This window comes from Leptonychotes weddellii, chromosome 5 (assembly GCF_054177405.1).
Source record: "Leptonychotes weddellii isolate Sample4059 chromosome 5, ASM5417740v2, whole genome shotgun sequence".
Taxonomy (NCBI): domain Eukaryota; kingdom Metazoa; phylum Chordata; class Mammalia; order Carnivora; family Phocidae; genus Leptonychotes; species Leptonychotes weddellii.
The window spans coordinates 113,063,187-113,084,106 of NC_138373.1; the positions used below are offsets into that span (position 1 = coordinate 113,063,187).

The 20,920-nt window shown below is 40.7% G+C and overlaps 1 protein-coding gene across 4 annotated transcripts in view; it reads left to right on the top strand.

The window, feature by feature from the left end:
- The window catches only part of TBC1D30 (TBC1 domain family member 30), a 79,250-nt gene that overhangs the window by 40,464 nt on the left and 17,866 nt on the right, over positions 1-20,920 (top strand). For all 4 annotated transcript variants that reach the window (XM_031026584.2, XM_031026583.2, XM_031026585.2 and 1 more), the window contains 7 exons: positions 2,882-2,943; positions 3,447-3,512; positions 5,122-5,247; positions 7,755-7,940; positions 12,632-12,800; positions 14,870-15,038; positions 19,000-19,105. In XM_031026584.2, the coding sequence (XP_030882444.2) occupies positions 2,882-2,943; positions 3,447-3,512; positions 5,122-5,247; positions 7,755-7,940; positions 12,632-12,800; positions 14,870-15,038; positions 19,000-19,105 (884 nt within the window). The remainder of the gene's footprint in view (positions 1-2,881; positions 2,944-3,446; positions 3,513-5,121; positions 5,248-7,754; positions 7,941-12,631; positions 12,801-14,869; positions 15,039-18,999; positions 19,106-20,920) is intronic.

A 20,920-nucleotide genomic window follows, 5' to 3' on the forward strand; every position in this document is an offset into this window, starting at 1 on the left:
CTTTCTGGCAAGGGGTGGCCGCAGAGGGAGCCGGCTGCACTCTCATCGGTGCTTAGCGCCGCTCGCTTGTCCCCAGCGTGGCACCAGCGGGGTTCCAGGCGAGTTTGTCCTTCTCCAGCCCCTACCTCCCAGCGCCATCGGGGACCTGCTATCCTGAGGCTGCTGGAGAGAATCTGACAAGGCGCGGAACCGTAAAGGGTGGAACGCGTGACTGCCTTTACGAACCTTGTGGTTTCTTTGTTTTTCTCCCCAAGGAAGTGTCTAATTGCAGAGACTGTAGTATTTATTCACCATCTTCCTTTATCCTTAAAAAAATCTCCTTTCCACGTTAAAAGTGTTTTGTATTTCTGAATCTGGAACAGCTGTGACTAGCAGATGAAACATAAACCTTCTCCCCTCTCTTAGTTAGAAGAAAAGAGGAGAAAATGACCTGATTTCAGCAATCGCATGCAGGTGGTGAATGATCAATTCCAGTTAAATCCTGTGACTCATTTTAGATCATGAGAAAATAGTTTAGACTAACCCCAGCCGGTTTTCAGCACCGGATGCCCAGCAGGTGTTCTGAAAAAGCCAAGGGAGCATATTCGGTCATACAGACAGGGAATCCAGAGCTTTTAGGTCAGTTGAAATAAGTCAGCGCGGGACCGAATTTCTTGCCTTTGTTACAATAAAGCAAAAGTCATGACGATATGCTCCTCCGTTCAGCACCCCGCATCTGGACAGCAGCCTTACAACAAAGTGTTTCTCATAGTGCCTTAAATCATTCGCTCCAGCTGGAGGCAATCATGTGGCCATTGTGTCATTGCTCTGCACTGAGGCAGGACTTCATTTAAACCATCTCAGATGAGAATTTGCAGGGGTGCTTGATATACCCTTGGGGAAGGAAATCTAATCTATTTAGGCAGAATATGCTTGTGGCCCTGAAGCCTTGAAAGACATATCAGGGCATTGATTGGATGCCTGGGATTCTGTACCACAGCTTGACTTTAGAAATCTAGGACCCAACTCTTGTATTCATAGTACTCTTCCAGGACTCCCAAGAAGGGCATCTGCATACTGTCATGGGCTTGGGCAAATCATACACATCTCTTTCCAGCTTCTTGACTCCATATATATATGTTTTTAAAAAGGACAACTCTACTTTATTATTGTAATTTTAAATTCTGAAGATCGTTTCTATCTACATACCAACTCCCAAGCAGTGGAAGTTGTGGGGAGGGTTTCAGTATGCCTACTCTGCAATCAACATCTTAGAAGCAAACATATTGTCATAATTAACAATCATAAATTGTAAAACTGAAATGCTATTAATAATGTTTGGTATATCTTGATCCTTGAACTTTTAAGCAATAAGTCTTTAAAAAAGTGACCTGAAATATGATTTAATTGATTTTGAGATTATAGAAAAAGAACATATAATATTTTCAGATTTGATTATATTATTTTAATAAAATTTACATGGGAATAAAAATTGTCATGTAATTTCACTTCAGGAACAACAGCACATACTTCTAACATGGGATTCTGAATAAAGGCCCAATATGAATATAGCATATAGTTTTTATATTATAAACACATTGTCTTGATATATTCTCCTATTTCTTTTCTTTCTTTTTTTTTTTAAGATTTTATTTATTTGACAAAGAAAGAGACAGCCAGAGAGGGAACACAAGCAGGGCGGAGCAGGAGAGGGAGAAGCAGGCTTCCCGCTGAGCAGGGAGCCCGATGCGGGGCTCGATGCGGGGCTCGATCCCAGGACCCTGGGATCATGACCTGAGCTGAAGGCAGATGCTTAACGACTGAGCCACCCAGGCGCCCCTCTCCTATTTATTTTCTTCTCTTCCTTAGATTTGGGATTGGAATCAAAGAAGTTTATTTAAAGTTGTAGACAACTTGGAATTAGAGCTCAGTTATATTTTTAGCTTGTAGTCTATGATTAAACACACCAACTGTTTTATCTTCAGTGAGCAAGTGTATCATGACAGAATTTTAAGATAACATGAAAATCTCCAAATAAGATTGTTAACGTGGATTATTCCACAAGTGAGAAGACAGTGATATTTTTTTTTCCTTTTTTTCTTCATTTTTTTATTATGTTAATCACATACATCATTAGTTTTTGATGTAGTGTGACAGTGATATTATTTTTATAACTTTTAATATTTCACTGAAGTTTCCTTCATAGACTTAGTCCATGCAAATGTCTTAGAAAACAAATTCTGTAAGTAGAGAATTCTCTTCCTAAGTTGCATAAATATTAGTTATACTCTGCTGGGTCATTAATAGTTAAACATCACAACAATCTACTGAGATAGATATTATCTTCATTTTAAAGATAAAGAATTGAGGGGCACCTGGGTGGCTCAGTCGGTTAAGCCACCGACTCTTGGTTTCGGCTCAGGTCATGATCTCATGGTCCTGAGATCCAGACCCGCCTGGGCTCTGCTCTGGGCATGGAGCCTATGTAAGAGTCTCTCCCTCTGCCCCTTGCCCCCCCATGTCCTCTCTCTCAAAAAAGAAAAAAAAGAATTGAGACTGAGACAAGTTAAATAATTTGTTTGACACTAGGAACCAAAGTTGAGTGGGGGATCTGAGTGACTCCAAGTCTGTGGTGTCATGTTTTTGGTTTTTTTACACTACTCCAGACCACTGTGGAAGCCACCATTCTATGTGATAAGCTCTATTCTAGTGGCTCCGGGATATTTTTCTATTTTAGAAATCAGTAGTATTACCTTTTATTTTAGCAAACTTGACTAAAATTTAGTAAAAATATGTTTTAAAATTTTATGATGATTCAGTAGAATCACGTTAATTTTTACTTTTATTTTTGATCTAACTTGTTATTTTCTTCCAAAATAACAGTTATATATTTTTCTTTTAGGAGTTGACACAAAGTTGAAGTTCACTCTTGAGCCATCTTTAGGTCAAAATGGTTTTCAGCAGGTAACTATTTTTGGTTTTTGAAAATACTCTTATTTGGGGGTATCTACAAGGTACACTAAGATATATTCTCAAAGTAGGACAATTAGTGTATACTTTGACACATAAGGTGAGTCCATTTTAAAAATTATAGATAAATTAACTTACGAGCCTACAAGTGGCCTGGGTTTATACCTGCAACAAAAAATTTTGTACTTGCTATTAATGGTGCAAGTGTGAAAAAAATTTAAAAAACCGAATATCTATTATTTTGAATCTGTAATACATGTTTTTGTTTCTGAACTAGAGCTTCCCAACCATTGTGTGTGCACATGGGTCCCAGGTGTATTGAGTGCCTAAGATTGGAGTTGGGCAGCCCTTGGAGCCTGGCTGAAAGAAGCTCTGTTTACCTCAGTGTGCTGTACAAATTTTATTATACTCTCTGGATGTCAAAATAGGAAAAAGGTTGAAAAGTTCTTATCCAGGTCAATATTATCACTTTGCCACTGTTTCTTCTGTGTTCCTAGTGGTATGATGCTCTCAAGGCAGTTGCCAGACTATCAACAGGAATACCAAAGGAGTGGAGGAGAAAGGTAAGGAGGATTCAGAGGGCTAAAATACAAAAGGATCAGCACTCTGTTCCTCTTTAAAATGTCTGAAATGTCCAAAAGAATATTCTAGATTTAGTAATTTGGAAGCTGTCTCTCTTCATTATTAATTCATTTAATAAGCATTTACTGATTATCGATTCTGTGCCAGGTACTGTTCCAGGTACTGAGGATACAGGAGTGGGAGGATAGAAAAACAGACCAAGGTTTTTGTCCTCATGGAGTTTACAATGAGTACAGTATAAAGTATGTCAGATGGTGATAAGTGCCATGCATAAAAATAAAGCAGAGAAAGAAATGAGGAGAGCCGGGTGGGGGTGGGGGAATGGAGGTAAGGAGGTGGAATTTTAAATAGCAAGGTGACATTTGAATGGGGCCCTGATGAAGGTGAGCAGCTGGAGAGGCAGCTACCTGGGGGAAGAGCACTCCAAACAGAGGAACCACCCTCTAGTGAGAGCATCTCAGGAGTGTGCAAGCAAAAGCAAGAGGCCGGGGTGACTGAAGCACAGTGAACAAAAGGGAAAGCAATTGGAGAGAGGGTCATAGAGGTAAAGGTGATGGGAGTAAGGGGATGGCAGATCATGTAGACCTTATAGGCCATAGTAGGACCTTTGCCCAGTCTGAGATGGGAAGCATTGGGATGTTTTGAGCTGGGGAGTAACATGATAAAACTTATGTTTTAAATGGGCCTCTCTGGCTTGATAATATGATGGACAAGGGCAGAAGCAGGAAGATCAATGGAAGACTTGGGATAATTCAGGTAAGAGGTGGATCAGGGTTGCAGTAGTGGAGATGGAGAAAAGGGGTCACAGTCTAGATATATTTTGAAGGCTGAGTTGACATGGATTCCTGTTAGATTGAATATAAGGTATGCGATTCTGATCCTTGGGGGAAAAATCTGGCTGGGGACATTGATCAGTGTTATTCCTGCTAAAGTATGTTCAAATACTAAATCTCGAAATGCTTTCTTAGTATATTAATTTATAAACCTAGTCTTAATACCCCTAGAATTTGAACATTGGGCATTCCTAAAAATATACATTAAAAATCTTATAGAAACAGCTTTTCAGGATAAAGTAATCAAAGGAATAAAAATATCCAGTGACTTTTCTAAAAAAGTTATTCATTATGGGACCCCATCTGTCAGTTTTGTGTGTGTGATAGAGATTGAAGGATGATTTAAAGGCAGAGTCTGCTTCATGGTGAAAAAAGACCCATTCTCCATGAATTTCCAAGTACAGAGAGCAAATCTGAGCCAAATATAACAAGCTCAGAAGATAATATAGCTAGTCCAGTGAACTGAAATGAGAGTTGAAGATTTTTTTTTTCTTAACAATATCCCTAATGGCTGAATCATTGCTTGGTGCATAGTAGGAACTCAACAAATATTAATGGAAAGAATAAATGAAAGACCCTAATTGGTGCAATTCAGTATAGCAGACATTTCAATGAAAAGTTGATTTCTACTTGTGGACTCTATTTGGTCTAGGATCAGTTCCCATTTTCTTGTTAGATGCAATAACTATTTTTTAACAAAGAAAGGTGAAATTATATATTTTACGTTAGCATTCTTCTTTATCTCTTAATATTTTAGGTTTGGTTGACCTTGGCAGATCATTATTTGCACAGTATAGCTATTGATTGGGACAAAACCATGCGCTTCACTTTCAATGAAAGGAGTAATCCTGATGATGACTCGATGGGAATTCAGATAGTCAAGGTAAGGCCCCTGAGTTTGGCCTGTTGTCCTGACTTAAAAGGAGGTTTCTAGGAGCCAGATGTTCCCTGGACAGAGGATCAAACCTTATGGTCTGAATGTCCGTATATTTTCTACTTTCTTATTCCATTAGTTAACAGCCTTTTAATGGGAACTTTGACTGTCTTGTTTTCATAAATTTGCATGTTGGCAGTAAGAAGAAAATGTTCCTATTCATATTCTATTTATTTATCTTGCTCACTTGATAGGAGATTGATTCTTTAGCATGGGTCAGTGCTGTTAGCTGGATTTTTACATAAAAGTTACAGGTTGGGAAATTTAAAGTTAAGTATATTTCATATTAGAATAATTGGGTTCTTATTAGGGTCTTTGATAATTTCTTAACTGCCAATTTATGAAGATAGATTGATGGGTCTACTTAAAACCAGATGGTCAAGGGTTCAAGCCAGCTGTGGCGGCAGCTGTGATTTGCCTACTGGGATTATTACAATTGATTAGGGCCTGTTGCCAAAAGCCAAGGTTGCTGATTCAATTTGATCCCACTCTTGTTCTCTTACATAAGCCTCTAGCACATGGCTTTTGATTTTATATGAGTTCATTACACTGTAAGGCTAGGCTGGGGTTTTAAAACGGAAGTTGTCTCTCATAAATTTTGGCCACCAAAATTTGGTTAAGGTTTTGACAGATTTGAAGATACTTTTTCCATGAAGAAGTACTAACTGAAAGGAGATACTTTGTGACCTAACTTGGTCCGTTTCAGACAAATATTAAAAACAATGATGAAATTCTATTTTGTATGTTTTAAAAGCCTGGGCACTGTCCATATTTCAGCTGTTTATTTGGGATTTCAGAATATTTCTCAGAGGTGAAGTATTCCATATTTGAAATATTTTCTCTTTGTTTAAGTTGTGAGTTAAAGCGGCATACATTTTATAACAATCATGTTAAGAGGGTCTTTCATTTTTCTCATTGAAGTGAATGCTGTGTCAGTAAAATGACATTAGCTCCTGAAAATCAGTCTCTGCTTAGTTATTAAATTATATATATTGCCCTCATTAAATATTAAAGCACAAGAGATGTTTCTGTATTTTTTATACAAATTTATAAAACAATTTGGATAGATTTTTCTGTCTTGGACAGAATGATTTTCCTGTCTCTCTACAGTACAGATTGCATTTTTGCCTTTTTTTTTTTTTTTTTTTTTTACATGTTGCCAGTTTATTTCTTTGATCCAGTTTGACACCATCAGCATTAACTGATTCCTGAACTGATATGATATGTACTCAATGGCAATTTTTCTTTCAATTCTTCTGGTCCGCACAGAGGAGGTTCTTTGTAGGTGCCTTCCTAACAACAGCTCATAGCTGGAATTTACATTTTTACCATACCATTTAGATGCAGTGCTAAGGATTTAAAATAAATGCTGGCAACTGGAGACCTTTTTTTCCCCTTCCCTTCTGTCATTCACCTGCATGTACCTCGGGATACCTAACTGATCCAGGGTGAGTGTTGCTAGTAAGGTAACACAGCACAAAGAAGCCTGTCGTTCTTTCCAAGATGATGAAAGTATTTAGGGAGATTTCCAGTTAATAACCTCTCGTTTGAAAGATAATTAGTGCTGTCTCTTTAAAAATGTCTTTTCAGTAGCTCACTGGAAATGATGGGTTCTTATTGTCACTGTTTGCCTTAACATCACATCACCTTCAGACCCGTGATATGAATTCCAGGCCCAGACTGGCTGGAATCTGGATGGTTTCTCCTTGATATTATTTAGAGTTTTGATAGCTGGGTATTACATCGTGTTTCAGAGAAAGGAATAATGTTAGTATCTCCCCTACATGTGTTGAAATGACTCTTGTTTTATCTGAGACATAGTATTAAACTGTCAATTTATATAGAACTATAATGTAATTTTTGTTAATTCTGAGTCATTTTTGTATTAATTCTGGAAACACTTTAAATTTTAACAGAAAATTATAAAGAAGTTTAGAAAATTTGCCTGACTGAAATTCCCCTTGACAATGTTCAAGTCCACTAATCTCAATAAAACTGGAAAAAAAAATGTATCTTAGCAAATTAGAAAACATTAGGAAAAAGAAAATTCAAAAAATTGTTTTCGCCCATGTGTATATAGTACATAAACATTTTTATTTTATTTTATTTTATTTTTTTTAATTTTTTTTAAGATTTTATTTATTTATTTGAGAGAGAGAATGAGAGAGAGCAAGCACATGAGAGGGGGGAGGGTCAGAGGGAGAAGCAGACTCCCTGCCGAGCAGGGAGCCCGATGCGGGACTCGATCCTGGGACTCCAGGATCATGACCTGAGCCGAAGGCAGTCGCTTAACCGACTGAGCCACCCAGGCGCCCCAGTACATAAACATTTTTAAAAACTAAAATCCATGCTGATAATCTGATTCTGTTTAATGCTGAGGCAGAGTATAATTAAAGTCATTTTTTGGAGAGAATATAAGGAGCCATTTAAAAAAAAATATTGTTTGCCTTCTTCAGGACCTTCACCGCACAGGCTGCAGTTCTTACTGTGGCCAGGAGGCTGAGCAGGACAGGGTTGTGTTAAAACGGGTCCTGTTGGCCTATGCCCGATGGAACAAGAATGTTGGGTACTGCCAAGGCTTTAACATCCTGGCCGCTCTAATTCTGGAAGTAGTGGAAGGCAATGAAGGGGATGCACTGAAAGTGAGTATGAGGCTCTGAAGAGAGCAGTTGAAATTCTTCTGAGAGTGAAATACCTGAACTGTAATTCCTCTTTCTTGATGTCCCACCCCCTTCCAAGGTGTTTGCTGCACCTTTGTAATGACCCAGAATCAGCATTTCCCCCACGTTAAAGCCAGGTCAAGTGACGGACTCATGTAGCTGCCAGATGTGAGGAGAATGATTATGTTTTTGGCCCCATTTATAAAGCATCACATTTTTAAAGCAAGTTGAATACTAATTGTGTTAATTATGCATGGCTTGTAACGAATTAGCTACTTAAAATAGCAAACATGGTTTACCTCACAGTTTCTTTGAGTCAGGAATCTGGGTGCACTTTAGCTGGCTCAAAGTCCTATCGTTGTGGCACCCAAACTGTTGGCTGGGTCTGCAGCCTCATCTGAAGGCTCAGTTGGGGACAGCATTCACTTCCAAGTTCATGTGGTTGTTGGCAAGACTTAATTCCTCACACGTGGCCGGACCAAGGACCTAAGTTTCTGGCTGGCTGTTGGCTGGAGACCTTTTTTAGTTCTTTGCCATGTCTCCATCTTACAACAAGGTGGCTGGCATCCCTCAGAGTGAGTAAGAGAGTAAAAGAGAGTGAGCAAGGTAGGAGAGATTAAGTTGCAGATTTGTGACCTAATCAGAAGTTACATTCCATCACTTTTGCCATATTCTGTTCATTAGAAGCCAGTCACTAGGTCCAGCTCTTACTCAAGGGGAAGGGCTTGTATAAGGATATGACTACCAAGAGGCGGAAGTCACAGGGTGTCCTGTTAGAAGCTGCCTACTCCACAAATTATGTTTAATTCTGGTTGGATCTTCTTACTGGGTTGCTTTACTATTTCATAGACGGGGGGAGGTATGGAGGAGGTAAGCTGAGAGTGCATGTATATGATGGAAGGTATTTGCATGGAGAAAGGTTATGGAAGTGAATTATATTTTATTATCTTTTAATCTTCGATGCCTAGAAGCTTTATTAGTAAAAACATTCTGGAAACACTTTGAGATGGGTTACAAGCAATTTAAGCTTATAAATTGGAATGTGAGTCCGTGAGTCACCAGAAATAATCTTTATGAGAAATGAAGCATTTCACATGCACAGGATGGCTACTTCCTTATGAGTTTGGGGCAATATGGGGTTGCTAATTCATATTTGAACCCTCAAACTGCTGTTGGTTGCAATGCTTTGTGATGGGTGGGATGGTATTGATTGGTATTCAAGAGCCTCCCCCAACCCCAGCCTTATGTTTGATTGTGGTAAATACCTTAGTGATAGTCCCAGTCACTGACTAATGTCATACGGGAAAACAAATGTTCCTCCTGGTTTCATGTGCATCATGGTGGAATTAATTATAAACCCAGCCTGACCTAGTCTAAATCTGTATTCACCCTTTCCTTTCTTCCATTCCTGTACTTAAGGAAAACAGCTCTGAAACTACTTGTTCATCAAATAAAGTGGGGGAGGGGGAGCCAGTGACAAATCAAATACATGAGTTTAAAACATTTTTTATTAAGCCTTTTTTTTACTCAGTCTATCAGCTTTAGTCGATCTTTTCTTTTCAGATGTAATTTCTGTGACTATAAAATGAGAACTGTTGAGAAGTTGGAATAAGCAATTCGGGTTAGGAGTGAGGTGGAGAGATCTGGGGGAGGGGACATACATGCCAATCAAATCATGAAAGAAACCCCTGAGAAACTAAAAATTCACATAAAAAAGATAGATGAGATAAAGCTGAGGAACTGAATATTTATATTCTGCTTCTAAGAAAATGAACTCTGTGACATGAAATGACATCATCGTCATTTTGGAGTCTTGTGGTTAGACATTGAATATGCAGAGGAAGATTGGATTCATGAAGAATCACTTCAGATGCAAAGGAAAATATCGGGGGTCAATGTTTTTCAGCAGCTGTTTTTCCTCCTGCAAGTTTTAAATATTAGGCAAATATATAATTTATTTGAGAAGTAGGTAAACCATTTTGTGTGCTTTTCAGCACTTATTGTTTTTTTCTTAGTAACTGTTTTTAACTATTTGTTAAAACATTGAGGCTCCGTTATTTACTTTTAAAAAAAATACATAATTTTTTTTTAGAGCAGTTTCAGGTTCACAGCAAAATTGAGAGGAGGAAGGTACAGAGATTTTCCATATGCCTCCTGCCCCCACACATGTACAGCTTCCCCCACTATCAACATCCCCCACTAAAGGTACATTTGTTACATTCCATGAACCTATATCAACATGTCGTAATCACCTTAAGTGCATAGTTTACATTAGGATTCACCCTTGGTGTTGTACATTCTGTGGGTTAGACAAATGTTTAGTGACATGTCTTTATCGTTATAATATTCATACAGAGTGTGTTTACTACCCTAACAATCCTCTGTGCTCTGCCTGGTCATCCCCCCTGCCCTTCCACCCTGGCAAACACTGATCTTTTTGCCATCTCTACAGTCTTGCCCTATCCAGAATGTCACATAATGGTTGGAATCATACAGTATGTAGCCTTTTCAGATTGGCTTCTTTCACTTTGTAGTATGCATTTAAGGTTCCTTCCTGTCTTTTCATGGCTTGGTGGCTCATTTATTTTTAGTGCTGAATAATACTCCATTGTCTGGATGTGCATAGTTTGTTTATCCATTCACCTACCGAGGGACATCTCTGTTGCTTCCAAGTTTTGGCAAATATGAATAAAGCTGCTATGAACATCTGTGTACAGGTTTTTGTGTGGACGTGAGTTTTCAGCTTCTTTGGGTAAATACCAATGAGTGTGATCGCTGGTTGATATGGTAAGAGTATATTTAGTTTTGTAAGAAACCACCAAACTGTCTTCCATAGTGGCTGTACAGTTTTGCATTCCCCCCAACAATGTGTAAGAGTTCCTGTTGCTCCACATCCTTGTCAGCTTTTGGGGTTGTGAACATTCCAGATTTTGGCCATTCTAATAGTTGTGTGCTGTGGTATCTCATTTTAATTTGAATTTCCCTGATGACATATGATGTGAAGGATCTTTTCATATACTTATATCCCATCTGAATACATCTTTGGCCAAGTACCTGTTAAAGTGTTTGGCCCATTTTTAGTCACATTATTTTACCTTGAGTTTTAAGAATTCTTTGTGTATTTTGGATAACAGTCTTTTATCAGCTATGTCTTTCACAAATATTTTCTCCCAGTCTGTGGCTTGCCCTCTCATTCCCTTAACATTGTCTTTCACAAAACCGAAGTTTTTAATTTTGAAGTCTAGCTTACCAGTGATTTCTTTCATGGATTGTATCCTTGCTGTTGCATCTAAGAAGTCATCACCATTCCCAGGGTCATCTAGGCTTTGTTACCTTCTGAGAGATTTACAGTTTTGCACTTTACATTTAGGTCTGCGATCTCTTTTGAGTGAATTTTTTTGTGTGTGTGTGAAAGGTGTAAGGTTTGTGTCTAGATTTATTTTTGGCATGTGGATGTCCAATTGTTCCAGCACCATTTGTTGAAGAGACTATTTTTGCTCTATTGCCATTATTTATCCTAACTTTTTTTTTTTTTTTAAGATCTAATGTGTGGTCTTCAAAATATATTAGTGGGTGGAGTGACATACCTAACATTACACTCAGGACCTCCTTTCTCCACACAGATGGAATATACTGTACTCCTTTTATTGCTAAGCTCCACCTGCCAAGTCTTGTAATAAAGGTCTCAGAGGGACCCTCTCAAGAGTACAGCCCAGCCCTTATTGACTTAGTCAAAACAATGGCCCTAAAAAGTAGAAATTACAAGCCAGAGATGAGGGAAAGATGGGCCCTTGTCAGGTCTGGGAGATAATTTTCTTGGAAAATAGAGTTTTGTGTTAGACTGAAAATTAAAATGTGAGACCATCATATAGGGCCAGCTATGATTTTATTCTTAATTTTGTTTTTCCTGTGCTCTGGGGAGGGAGTGGTCTTCTAGGGAGGGAGGAACACAGCAGAGGATATGAGCTGACAGGGGAAGGACCAGAGATTGACATATAGAACTCTTGTGTTTTGCTGGGTCATTCTTGTGGTTCTTGACCTCTTAGCAAAGGTAACACAAATTTAAAAAGTAAGAATGAAAGTAGTAATTTGAAGAACTTGTGAGACAATCTTACGAAAGAAAGCCAGATTTTGAAAGTACCATGTGTTCAAACAAAACCCTTGTTGCATTCACCTGGGAGAGGAAAGTGGATCAAAAGCCGCTCCCAGTTCTATTAACTGGGTTATTCTAAGTGCATCTCGAGACTTGCTTTCGTTGGGGGGGTTTATGATGGTTCAGCTCTTGGTTTTCATAAGAAGGTTGTGAAACTGCTGACGTCAGGGAGCCAGTGTTGGGATTCCCGCTGGCTGCTGATGGGGCATGTGCTTCATCACTTCTGAGTGAGGCTGAGGGTTTTCCAGCACAGCTCCTTAGGGGCTGAACTCAGATCTAGTGGCCCATCTAGAAACTTTAGACAGCAGTGGACTATGGGTCTGGGTTACTTTAATAATTATGCCACTCACTCCTTACCTGGCATGGAGATGAGCCTTGAAAGTGCAGAACATTCGGTACTGACACATTGGAAGGATGGTGTGCTTTGGCTAACTGCATTTTTGAATATGTTCCTTCTATTTAGGACATGTGGGGATCCCAGTTTTTAGGAAGCAATCTTACTCTTTATCTTTTTCTTCAGATTATGATTTACCTTATTGATAAGGTACTCCCTGAAAGCTATTTTGTCAATAATCTCCGGGCTTTGTCTGTGGATATGGCTGTCTTCAGAGATCTCTTGAGACTGAAGCTCCCCGAATTATCTCAGCACCTGGATACTCTTCAGAGAACTGCAAACAAGGAAAGTGGAGGTAGTGATGACTCAGTGCTGTTACACCTTTGAAAATATTTTACTTCCCTGATTCCACAGTACACCTGAGGCCTAAACCTTGAGCGGAAATACTTGTTTTCAGGTATTTCTGTTAATGAGCATTTGGTGCAATGAAATAGGTGGTTAGAGAACAAAAACACAACTGAAAAACATCATAGGGCCACATTTTGAACCTCCGAGTGGTCCTGGTTGGGAAGTCCATCAAGAACCGAATACTTTACCAGTCCCGGATTGACACCTAAAATGATATAGTGCACTCTGGATGAAGAGTGGAATCCATGTCTTACCATCTAATTAAACTGCTCTCAGCTGGTACCAACCCACAGGAGTTCTTTAAAGCTGAGCAACAGTACAATTTGCACAGACTGTGGTTTTCCCTGAACCATGGAGCCTGTGGAGAGAGGAATACACATCTTCCTTAAGTTCTAGGAGATAAACCAACAGTCTTTCGGATTAAAATGTTCAGTGCTCCTTTTATCTATCCATGGTAAGGGTATTTAGATTTACTGGAGATGGATGGCTCAGCTCTTTCTGGAGAAGGGCTCCCCAGGACCTCCAGGTAGCTTCGGAGCCCTGGGTTGAGGCAGGGATGGAGACTCTGCTCTGCAGGCGGCCCCAAGTCGCTGCTTTCTGGTGGGCATCGCCCAGCCTGCTGAAGCACCCGAGCTCACGGCTGTGGTTGTACCCACTGCCTGCACTTGCCTGGCTAGGTGCAGGGTACCAGGAAGAATAATGAAGTCTGTTGTGTTTCCTGTAAATGGTTGCCAGTTCCCCACCCGTGCATTTAAATCTGGAAAAATATGAAAGGATGTGAGGACCTAATCGGTAATTATAGGACCCTGGAAATTTTAGTGACGCCTGGGTGTCTGTCAGCATTTCCTTCTCAGCCATTTGAATCTCCTTTACTTTGGTTGCGCAGTGTCATTGTGCACCTGTGGGGATTTCATAATGCGTCCAGATACACTGCCTGTCCCATGTCAGACATGCTTTCCCGGGCTCCACTGTTTCCTCCAAATGTCCTGCACTTGCCCATAAGCACTGCCCTCAGATTCTAAGTCTCTGAACAACGATGCTCCTTTGTTCTTGAGGAAGAAGAGAGAAAATGAGTGCAGGAGAATAGAACCCTTTTGGCTTATCCTTGGGTAAATGCGTAGTCTAATTCAGAGGGAGGATCAGTTTAAATATCTACATTTTTATGTTTCATAAAATACATAGCTAATGCCATCAGGGGAAGTAGGAGGGAGCTCTGTGTTTTTGGAGAACTCAAACTTCAGTGTGAGCTGTGTGTGTAGTTTAGTTCACAATATTTTAAAATTTCATGTTGTTTAATCTCCAAATACTTTAGGCTTTTCCAGCTCTCTTTCTGTTATGATTTCTAGTTTAATTCCACTGTGGTCTGAGAGCTGGGCATAATTTAAGAAGTAGACAAGTAATGAGCAATGTTTTATCATCAGCATTTGAATAGAAGTGGACTTTAGGAGGTTTTGAAAATTGGATTCTGCTTTTAAGAGGCTAAAATCCTTTCTTTTTATCTTGTTTTTGGTGAGGAGAACATTCTCCTTAGTTTTCAGCACCCCACAATAGGTAGAGACAAATTAAGTTTTAGGTTAAGATATCTGCAATATCAGGGCACCTGGGTGGCTCAGTGAGTTAAACATCTGCCTTTGGCTCAGGTCATGATCTCAGGGTCCTGGGATCGAGCCCCAGGCTGGGCTCCCTGCTTCTCCCTCTCCCTCTGCCTGCTGCTCCCCTTGGTTGTGCGTGCGCGCTCTCTCTCTCTCTGTCAAATAAGATCTTAAAAAAAAAGATTTCTGAACTATCATAAAGAATTTGTGAAAATCCCTTATTGAGATTTTCTTTAATCAAACACACCTATGTTCTTCCAAAAAGAGGAAAGAGAAAAAGGAGGAAAGAACCAGAATTTAGAGATCTAAAGAAATCAGCCAGGAAATGTAACATATTTGGTGGACATGGATGATTGAACAAAGCTATTTTATATCTTGCAAAGCATCTATTCTGAAGAAACACAGAGTGTTTGTTTTATTTCAGGTGGATACGAGCCCCCACTTACGAATGTCTTCACGATGCAGTGGTTTCTGACTCTCTTTGCTACATGCCTCCCTAACCATACAGTCTTAAAGATCTGGGATTCAGTCTTCTTTGAAGGTTCAGAAATCATCTTGAGAGTGTCGCTGGCCATCTGGGCAAAATTAGGAGAGTAAGTGATTTCCCCATTTTGTTCTGTTCCGTGGTGTGGAGGGCCTTAAGCAATTTTGTGCTCTAAAGTGAAAAGCATCTATATTTAAGTAGGAGCAATAGAGAAAGTTGGGAACTTAGTTGAATTGCTTTAGCCTTCTGAAATCTTAGTTGGCTGATTCTTGATTGTTGGGGGGCAAATAGAATCTATATTGGGGAAGGGGGCAGGCTTTTCCAGGTCTGTAGATCTCCTCCTCCTCAGTGCTAGTGTTCTGGCTGGTTTACTCTGCAGCCTCTCCCCAGTCTCTAGTTGGGAAGATGGGGGGGGCGAGGAACGAGATAGAAGAGGAAGGTCGGAGAGGAGTAGCTGTGTTTGTTGATTAACATTCACAATTTGGATGATTTTTGAATCCTTAGTATTTATTTAGTTCTGTCCTTCAGGGTCATGATAGAATTAAATGAGATAATATGTATAAGGTATCTCTGTGGTGCTTAGTACATAGTCCAGAGTAGAACACACAGAGGGCACCTGGTTGGCTCAGTTGGTAGAGCATGCGACTCTTGATCTCAGGGTCGTGAGTTCAAGCCCCACTTCGGGTGTGGATCCTACTTAAAAAAAATAGTAGAACACTGGAACTTCTTTCCTTTCATCAAGCATTAATTCTGTGATGAAATCTGTTACTACCAAACATATTACCACATAGATGTTACTTACATTTGTTACCAGTAGCAGGACTGTAAAAAGGAGGATATTTTCACCCATCTCTAATATATTATGACTATTATGTTAAAATTCTACCTTCTGGGTAATGGAAGGGACATTAGGATGAAATTTTTATAGTTAAGAGGCAGAGAAGTTTTTAATGTTTCTTTCCTAGAGCTATAAATGACTTGAGTGGATACTCATAGACAACATGTCAGAAAACTAATAAATCACTGACAGTATTTTGTTTCAAAAACCTTTTAACTAGTCTTTTTATTTATGATAAGTTGTTTCCTGGGAGACTTGCAGTATTTCATACTTTTTTGCAAGAAAGATCCACCAACTATCAATTCAGGGATTTAGAAGGATCATTATTGTGTATAAATATTTTGAAACATCACATAGCTATCTCCTTTGCTTTTGTTTTATGGTACACTGCTTTTGAGCTGGGCAAATAAATGAGTCTACTGGGGATTTGGCACGCTGTTTACTTATCTTTTCATTCCCCCCCCCCAATAACGAGATCTTTCTGCAGTTCTACATTTCCAACCTACTCTATGCCTGAAGCTCTTTGAACTTTGATAGTGTCTGTGGGTGGGATAGGCTAGTTACTGGGTAACTAGTTTATGGGATTAAAATAGTGTAGCACTTTACTTTGTGCTGAGTCCGTTTCAGTCACCTTTGTGCTAGTTCTTAGTTATGGGGCAGGAGGAAAAGAAGAGATTCTGGTTTTACTCCCCCCTATCCATTATGTGTAGGATCAGAATTTATTTGTCTAGTCCTCCCAGGGATGTCACACTGTGGACCAGCATTGCTCTAAGCACTCTAGATGTGAAACTAACTCATTTAGTCCTCGCCATCATTTTATGAGGTATGTACTATTCTCACCCCCATTTTACAGATGTGGGAACTGAGCCACAGAGAAGTTAAGTGAATTGCCCAAGGTCACCCAGTAAGTGGAAGGGCCTGATTTTGAATCCAGATATCCTAGCTCTAGGATCTGCACTTTTTTTCTTATTTAAGATTTTATTTTTAAGTAGTCTTTACAACTAACGTGGGGCTCAAACCCACAACCCCAAGATCCAGAGTCACGCGCTCTACCACTGACTGAGCCAGCCAGGTGCCCCTAGAATCTGCACTTTTAGTAATGTGAATCTACTGATACTAAACAGGTATTGTTTATGAAGTTCAGGGGATATAGGAATCACACTGGTGGGACTTTAAATGTTTCAGCGTCTTTGCTCACTACACTTCTACGTGTTTTGAGCATGCCACTTGTTTCGCGAAAGAAAGGGCAGCCAACACAGGTCACCCAAGAGCCTACAGTGCCATCATTATGTCAGGCAGCTTAAACACATGATCTCATTCGGTTCTCCGCATAACCCTGGGAAGTAGGCAGGATTCTTCTCCTGCCTTTCCCAGTGCAAAAGCTACCCCAGGAGGGTGAATTGACTAGCTCATGGTCACATAGCTCATTAGTTGCAGAGCTTGGGACTTAATCTTTCTGACTCCAGTGTCTGTATCCCTCCCCCACAAACTTTCCACTGGAAAAATCATGAACAACAGATCCATGGGACCTCTCCGTTTCCCTTACTCCTGCAACTTGGCATTTCTTCTTCTCACACCACGGGTGCTTTGGGAATATGTAAGCTGGGGCCTCTTGGCGCACTTTCCCTGGCGTCTCTCCTGTATCCTTTCTCCTCTGACGCTCTGCGTTGCCTTGCTCCCTCACATGGCATCCTGGCCCAGCGAGGTGTTTCCTCCCTGGTCTTCCCGTCATACCCTACACTTGCCACGGGACCTCCAGCTAACCTTGCCGAGGGCACATCTGTTCCCACACTCCCTGGGAAGTGCCTTTCAGTGACTCTTGCCCCGAAGAGGCTCAGCAGGCACGTGCCCTCTGCTGTCTGCAGTTCTGTACCCTCCCTCTTGCCGTCGCCCTCTGGCCATGCGGGCCTCCTGGCCACCTTTGTTTGCGTGGAGCTCCATGCAGGACCTGGAAAGGGCCTGCTGTCTCCTGCATCCACATTTTTGGAAAGTTTTTTCTTCCTTTGTCAGCCTGGAGAATATTTTTCAGAACTCATCTGAAGCATTATTTCCCTTCCTCACCCTTCAGGGTAAACAACCACTTTTTCAATTATGCCCACATGCCACTCTCTAGTTTTGTAATAACACTTCAACAGTCTATTTCATTTAATGGCAGTGGGATTGAAGAGCACTCCAGAAACGGAAGTTTTTCCATCATCATGTTTCTTTTGGATGGCCTCATGGAAATTCCCTGACATTACTGTATGTCAAAGTGTATGTCTTATGGTTGGTGGGCATAATTATCCTACTGTACAAAGAACTTTGTAATAGAGAATACAAACACACAGTACTTTTGCTTTATTTTCAAATACATATTTATTTACTTATTTGTTTTTCTGTGCCAGAAGGGCTATTTTATTAAAACACGGGGACAGGACCCGTGGGTGGGAAGAGCTGCCCACGGTGCTCTTTGCTTTAGACTATTCCTTTTTTTCCCCTTCTAGACGAAGGGTAAAAGTCTAACCTGCCTTATAGGTTGCCAGGTGACAGATTTCTTTATTTACATGTAGAACCAAATGCAAGAAGCAGGGTGTAATTTCCAGCTGGCTTTGGTGCCCGGAGAAGAACTGAAACATTTCTGTCTGTGAAAGCATCCTGTGAATGATGAAATAGGCAGAAAATTTCTTGTTGTTGTATTTCTCATCTTTCACCTGTGTGGTTTGGTTTCAGTCTATCAATGATATCACCATTTTGCAGATGAAGAGCCCCAGATTCCTTACAGGGGGTGATTGTTCTTCAGTACCCAAGTTTGTTAGTTGTTAGTTCTGATCGGTGGTGGGCATTCTGAGATGTAGACTGTGTCACAGGAAAATAATAAAGATGCCACAGGTGGGGCTGTGAGGCTGGTGAGCAGATAGGAAAGATAGGAACTCACCCTGTAATAAGTACCTCTAAGCTGCCCTTGGTGTTTTTTTGCAGACTGTGTACCAGGATTGTGATTTTTAAAAAAAATCAGCAAAAATGGGTTTATTTGGGAATAGCAGAGAATTGCAAGCCAGGACATGCAAACTATGACCAAGCCATAGGCAAGTGCCTAGGATTGTGATTTTTGTTGATTGCTAACTTGATTTTTGTTGATTGATTGCTAACTTTGATGGCAAGAGGCGACACATCCTTTTGCACCTGCAATATATACCTGATAAACAGCATGGGGGTCCTAAACATTTTCTTCTTCTGTCCTTTCTTTACCTAGGCAGATAGAATGCTGTGAGACAGCAGATGAATTCTATAGCACCATGGGGCGCCTTACCCAGGAGATGCTAGAGAATGACCTTCTGGAAAGCCACGAACTCATGCAGGTGAGTGGGCAGCATGGCCCCACCTCAGGGAACTTGGGGAGATATGTTTGGCCAGCCCTCAGATTTAGTTGTTCACTTGACCACAAGTCTATATATAATTTGATCAGAATCTGTGTCACAAGAGGAAGGAAGAAATGAATAATGGATATTTGTTATGCTTCCATTCAAGCTGTGTTGCTTAAAAGTCCAACCTCCAAAAAAATCCCCAAAACTTTCGAATCTGATTTTTTTTTAGATTTATTTATTTCTTTGAGAGAAAGAGAGAGTGTGTGAGCACGGGAGGGGCAGAGGGAGAGAATCCTCAAACAGACTCCCCACTGAGCAGAGAGCCTGCCATGATGGGGGACTTGATCGCAGGACCCTGAGGTCATGACCTGAGCTGAAATCAAGAGTCAGATGCTCAGCTGACTGAGCAACTCAGGCACCCCTGAATTCTGATTTTTAACCTTTGAAAGGGAGACTTGTGGGGCAACATAAATATTTTGGGGGAGAAATTGAGGATAAAAAGGAGCTTATTCTTTTAATTTAATTTAATTTATTTATTTGAGAGAGAGAGAGAGGGGAGGGTCAGAGGGAGAAGCAGACTCCCTGCCGAGCAGGGAGCCCGATGTGGGGACTCGATCCTGGGACTTCAGGATCATGACCTGAACCGAAGGCAATCGCTTAACCAACTGAGCCACCCAGGCGCCCAAAAGAAGTTTATTCTAATCAGCATTTTGGTTTGTTTTACCCATATTTTCTACTCCTGTTATTGTGTATTTTTTTAAAAGATTTTATTTATTTATTTGAGAGGTGGAGAGAGCGAGCACAGTGGGGAGGGGGTGTGGTGTAGAGGGAGCGGGGAGCAGGGAGCAGGGAGCCCGGCGAAGGGCTCGATCCCAGGACCCTGGGATCTATGTACTAGTAGTAAGTTTTAATGTGAAAGAGTTGAAGGGTTTTGTTATTTTCTGGCATGTTATTATATCTCAATATCGTATTCACGAAGGCGTTAAAATTGATAGTATAGAAAAGACAGCAAATTTGTTAACATTGTCTCTTCTGTTAGGTTCTGTAATATAATTTTACCCTTATTTTCCTCTGATGCTCCTGATTCCTTTGCCGGTTGTTCCCCTTGCCCACTGTGGGTCTTGTCCAACGCTGTCCTTGGGCCTTGTTTCCTTCTTTCTCTGTGGTTTCTCTCTCCTTTATCTGGGTTTCAGTTTTTACCCTTATGTTGGGTTCCATGCGTGAGATCATGTTTGGGTGCCGGGCCCAGTCAACAGGTTGGAAAATAAAGACTCAGACCCACCCTGACTTAGGGCATGAGAAGCGGGGAGTTTCTATTCCTCTGTTCGTTTCCTGGTGTCTCCGGCTCCTTGTCGGAATCCCTGATTTTTAGCAGACAGCTACCTGACTCATTGAGAATGTTGACCACCCGATAGAACTTCCCTAAGCATTTGTGTTTTTTATTTCAGCTTTTCTTTGCATTCTCATCTCTTCTTCCTTCTTTCCTGTCTTAGAGGAGGAAGGGGTCTGTCTGACGCTGACGTCGATGCTCTGATCCCGACTCTTCTCACATGTCCCGGGGCCATTGCTGCATCATCGCTCATTCTCTCTCAGAGTGAGGTACCTTTTATTGAACAGGGCTCTGGGTGCGAGGTCCATGCTTGGCATTTTCCACGTATGGGGTCTTCTATGTCCTGCAGAACTGCCTGAATCGTATGCCCAAGGCAGGACTTTGGGATACCGTCCCTTCTTCCTCCCTCATGAAACTTCAGTGGCTACCTCCACGTACTGCCTACAAAATGAAGCATGGATTTCTCAGCTTAGCATCCA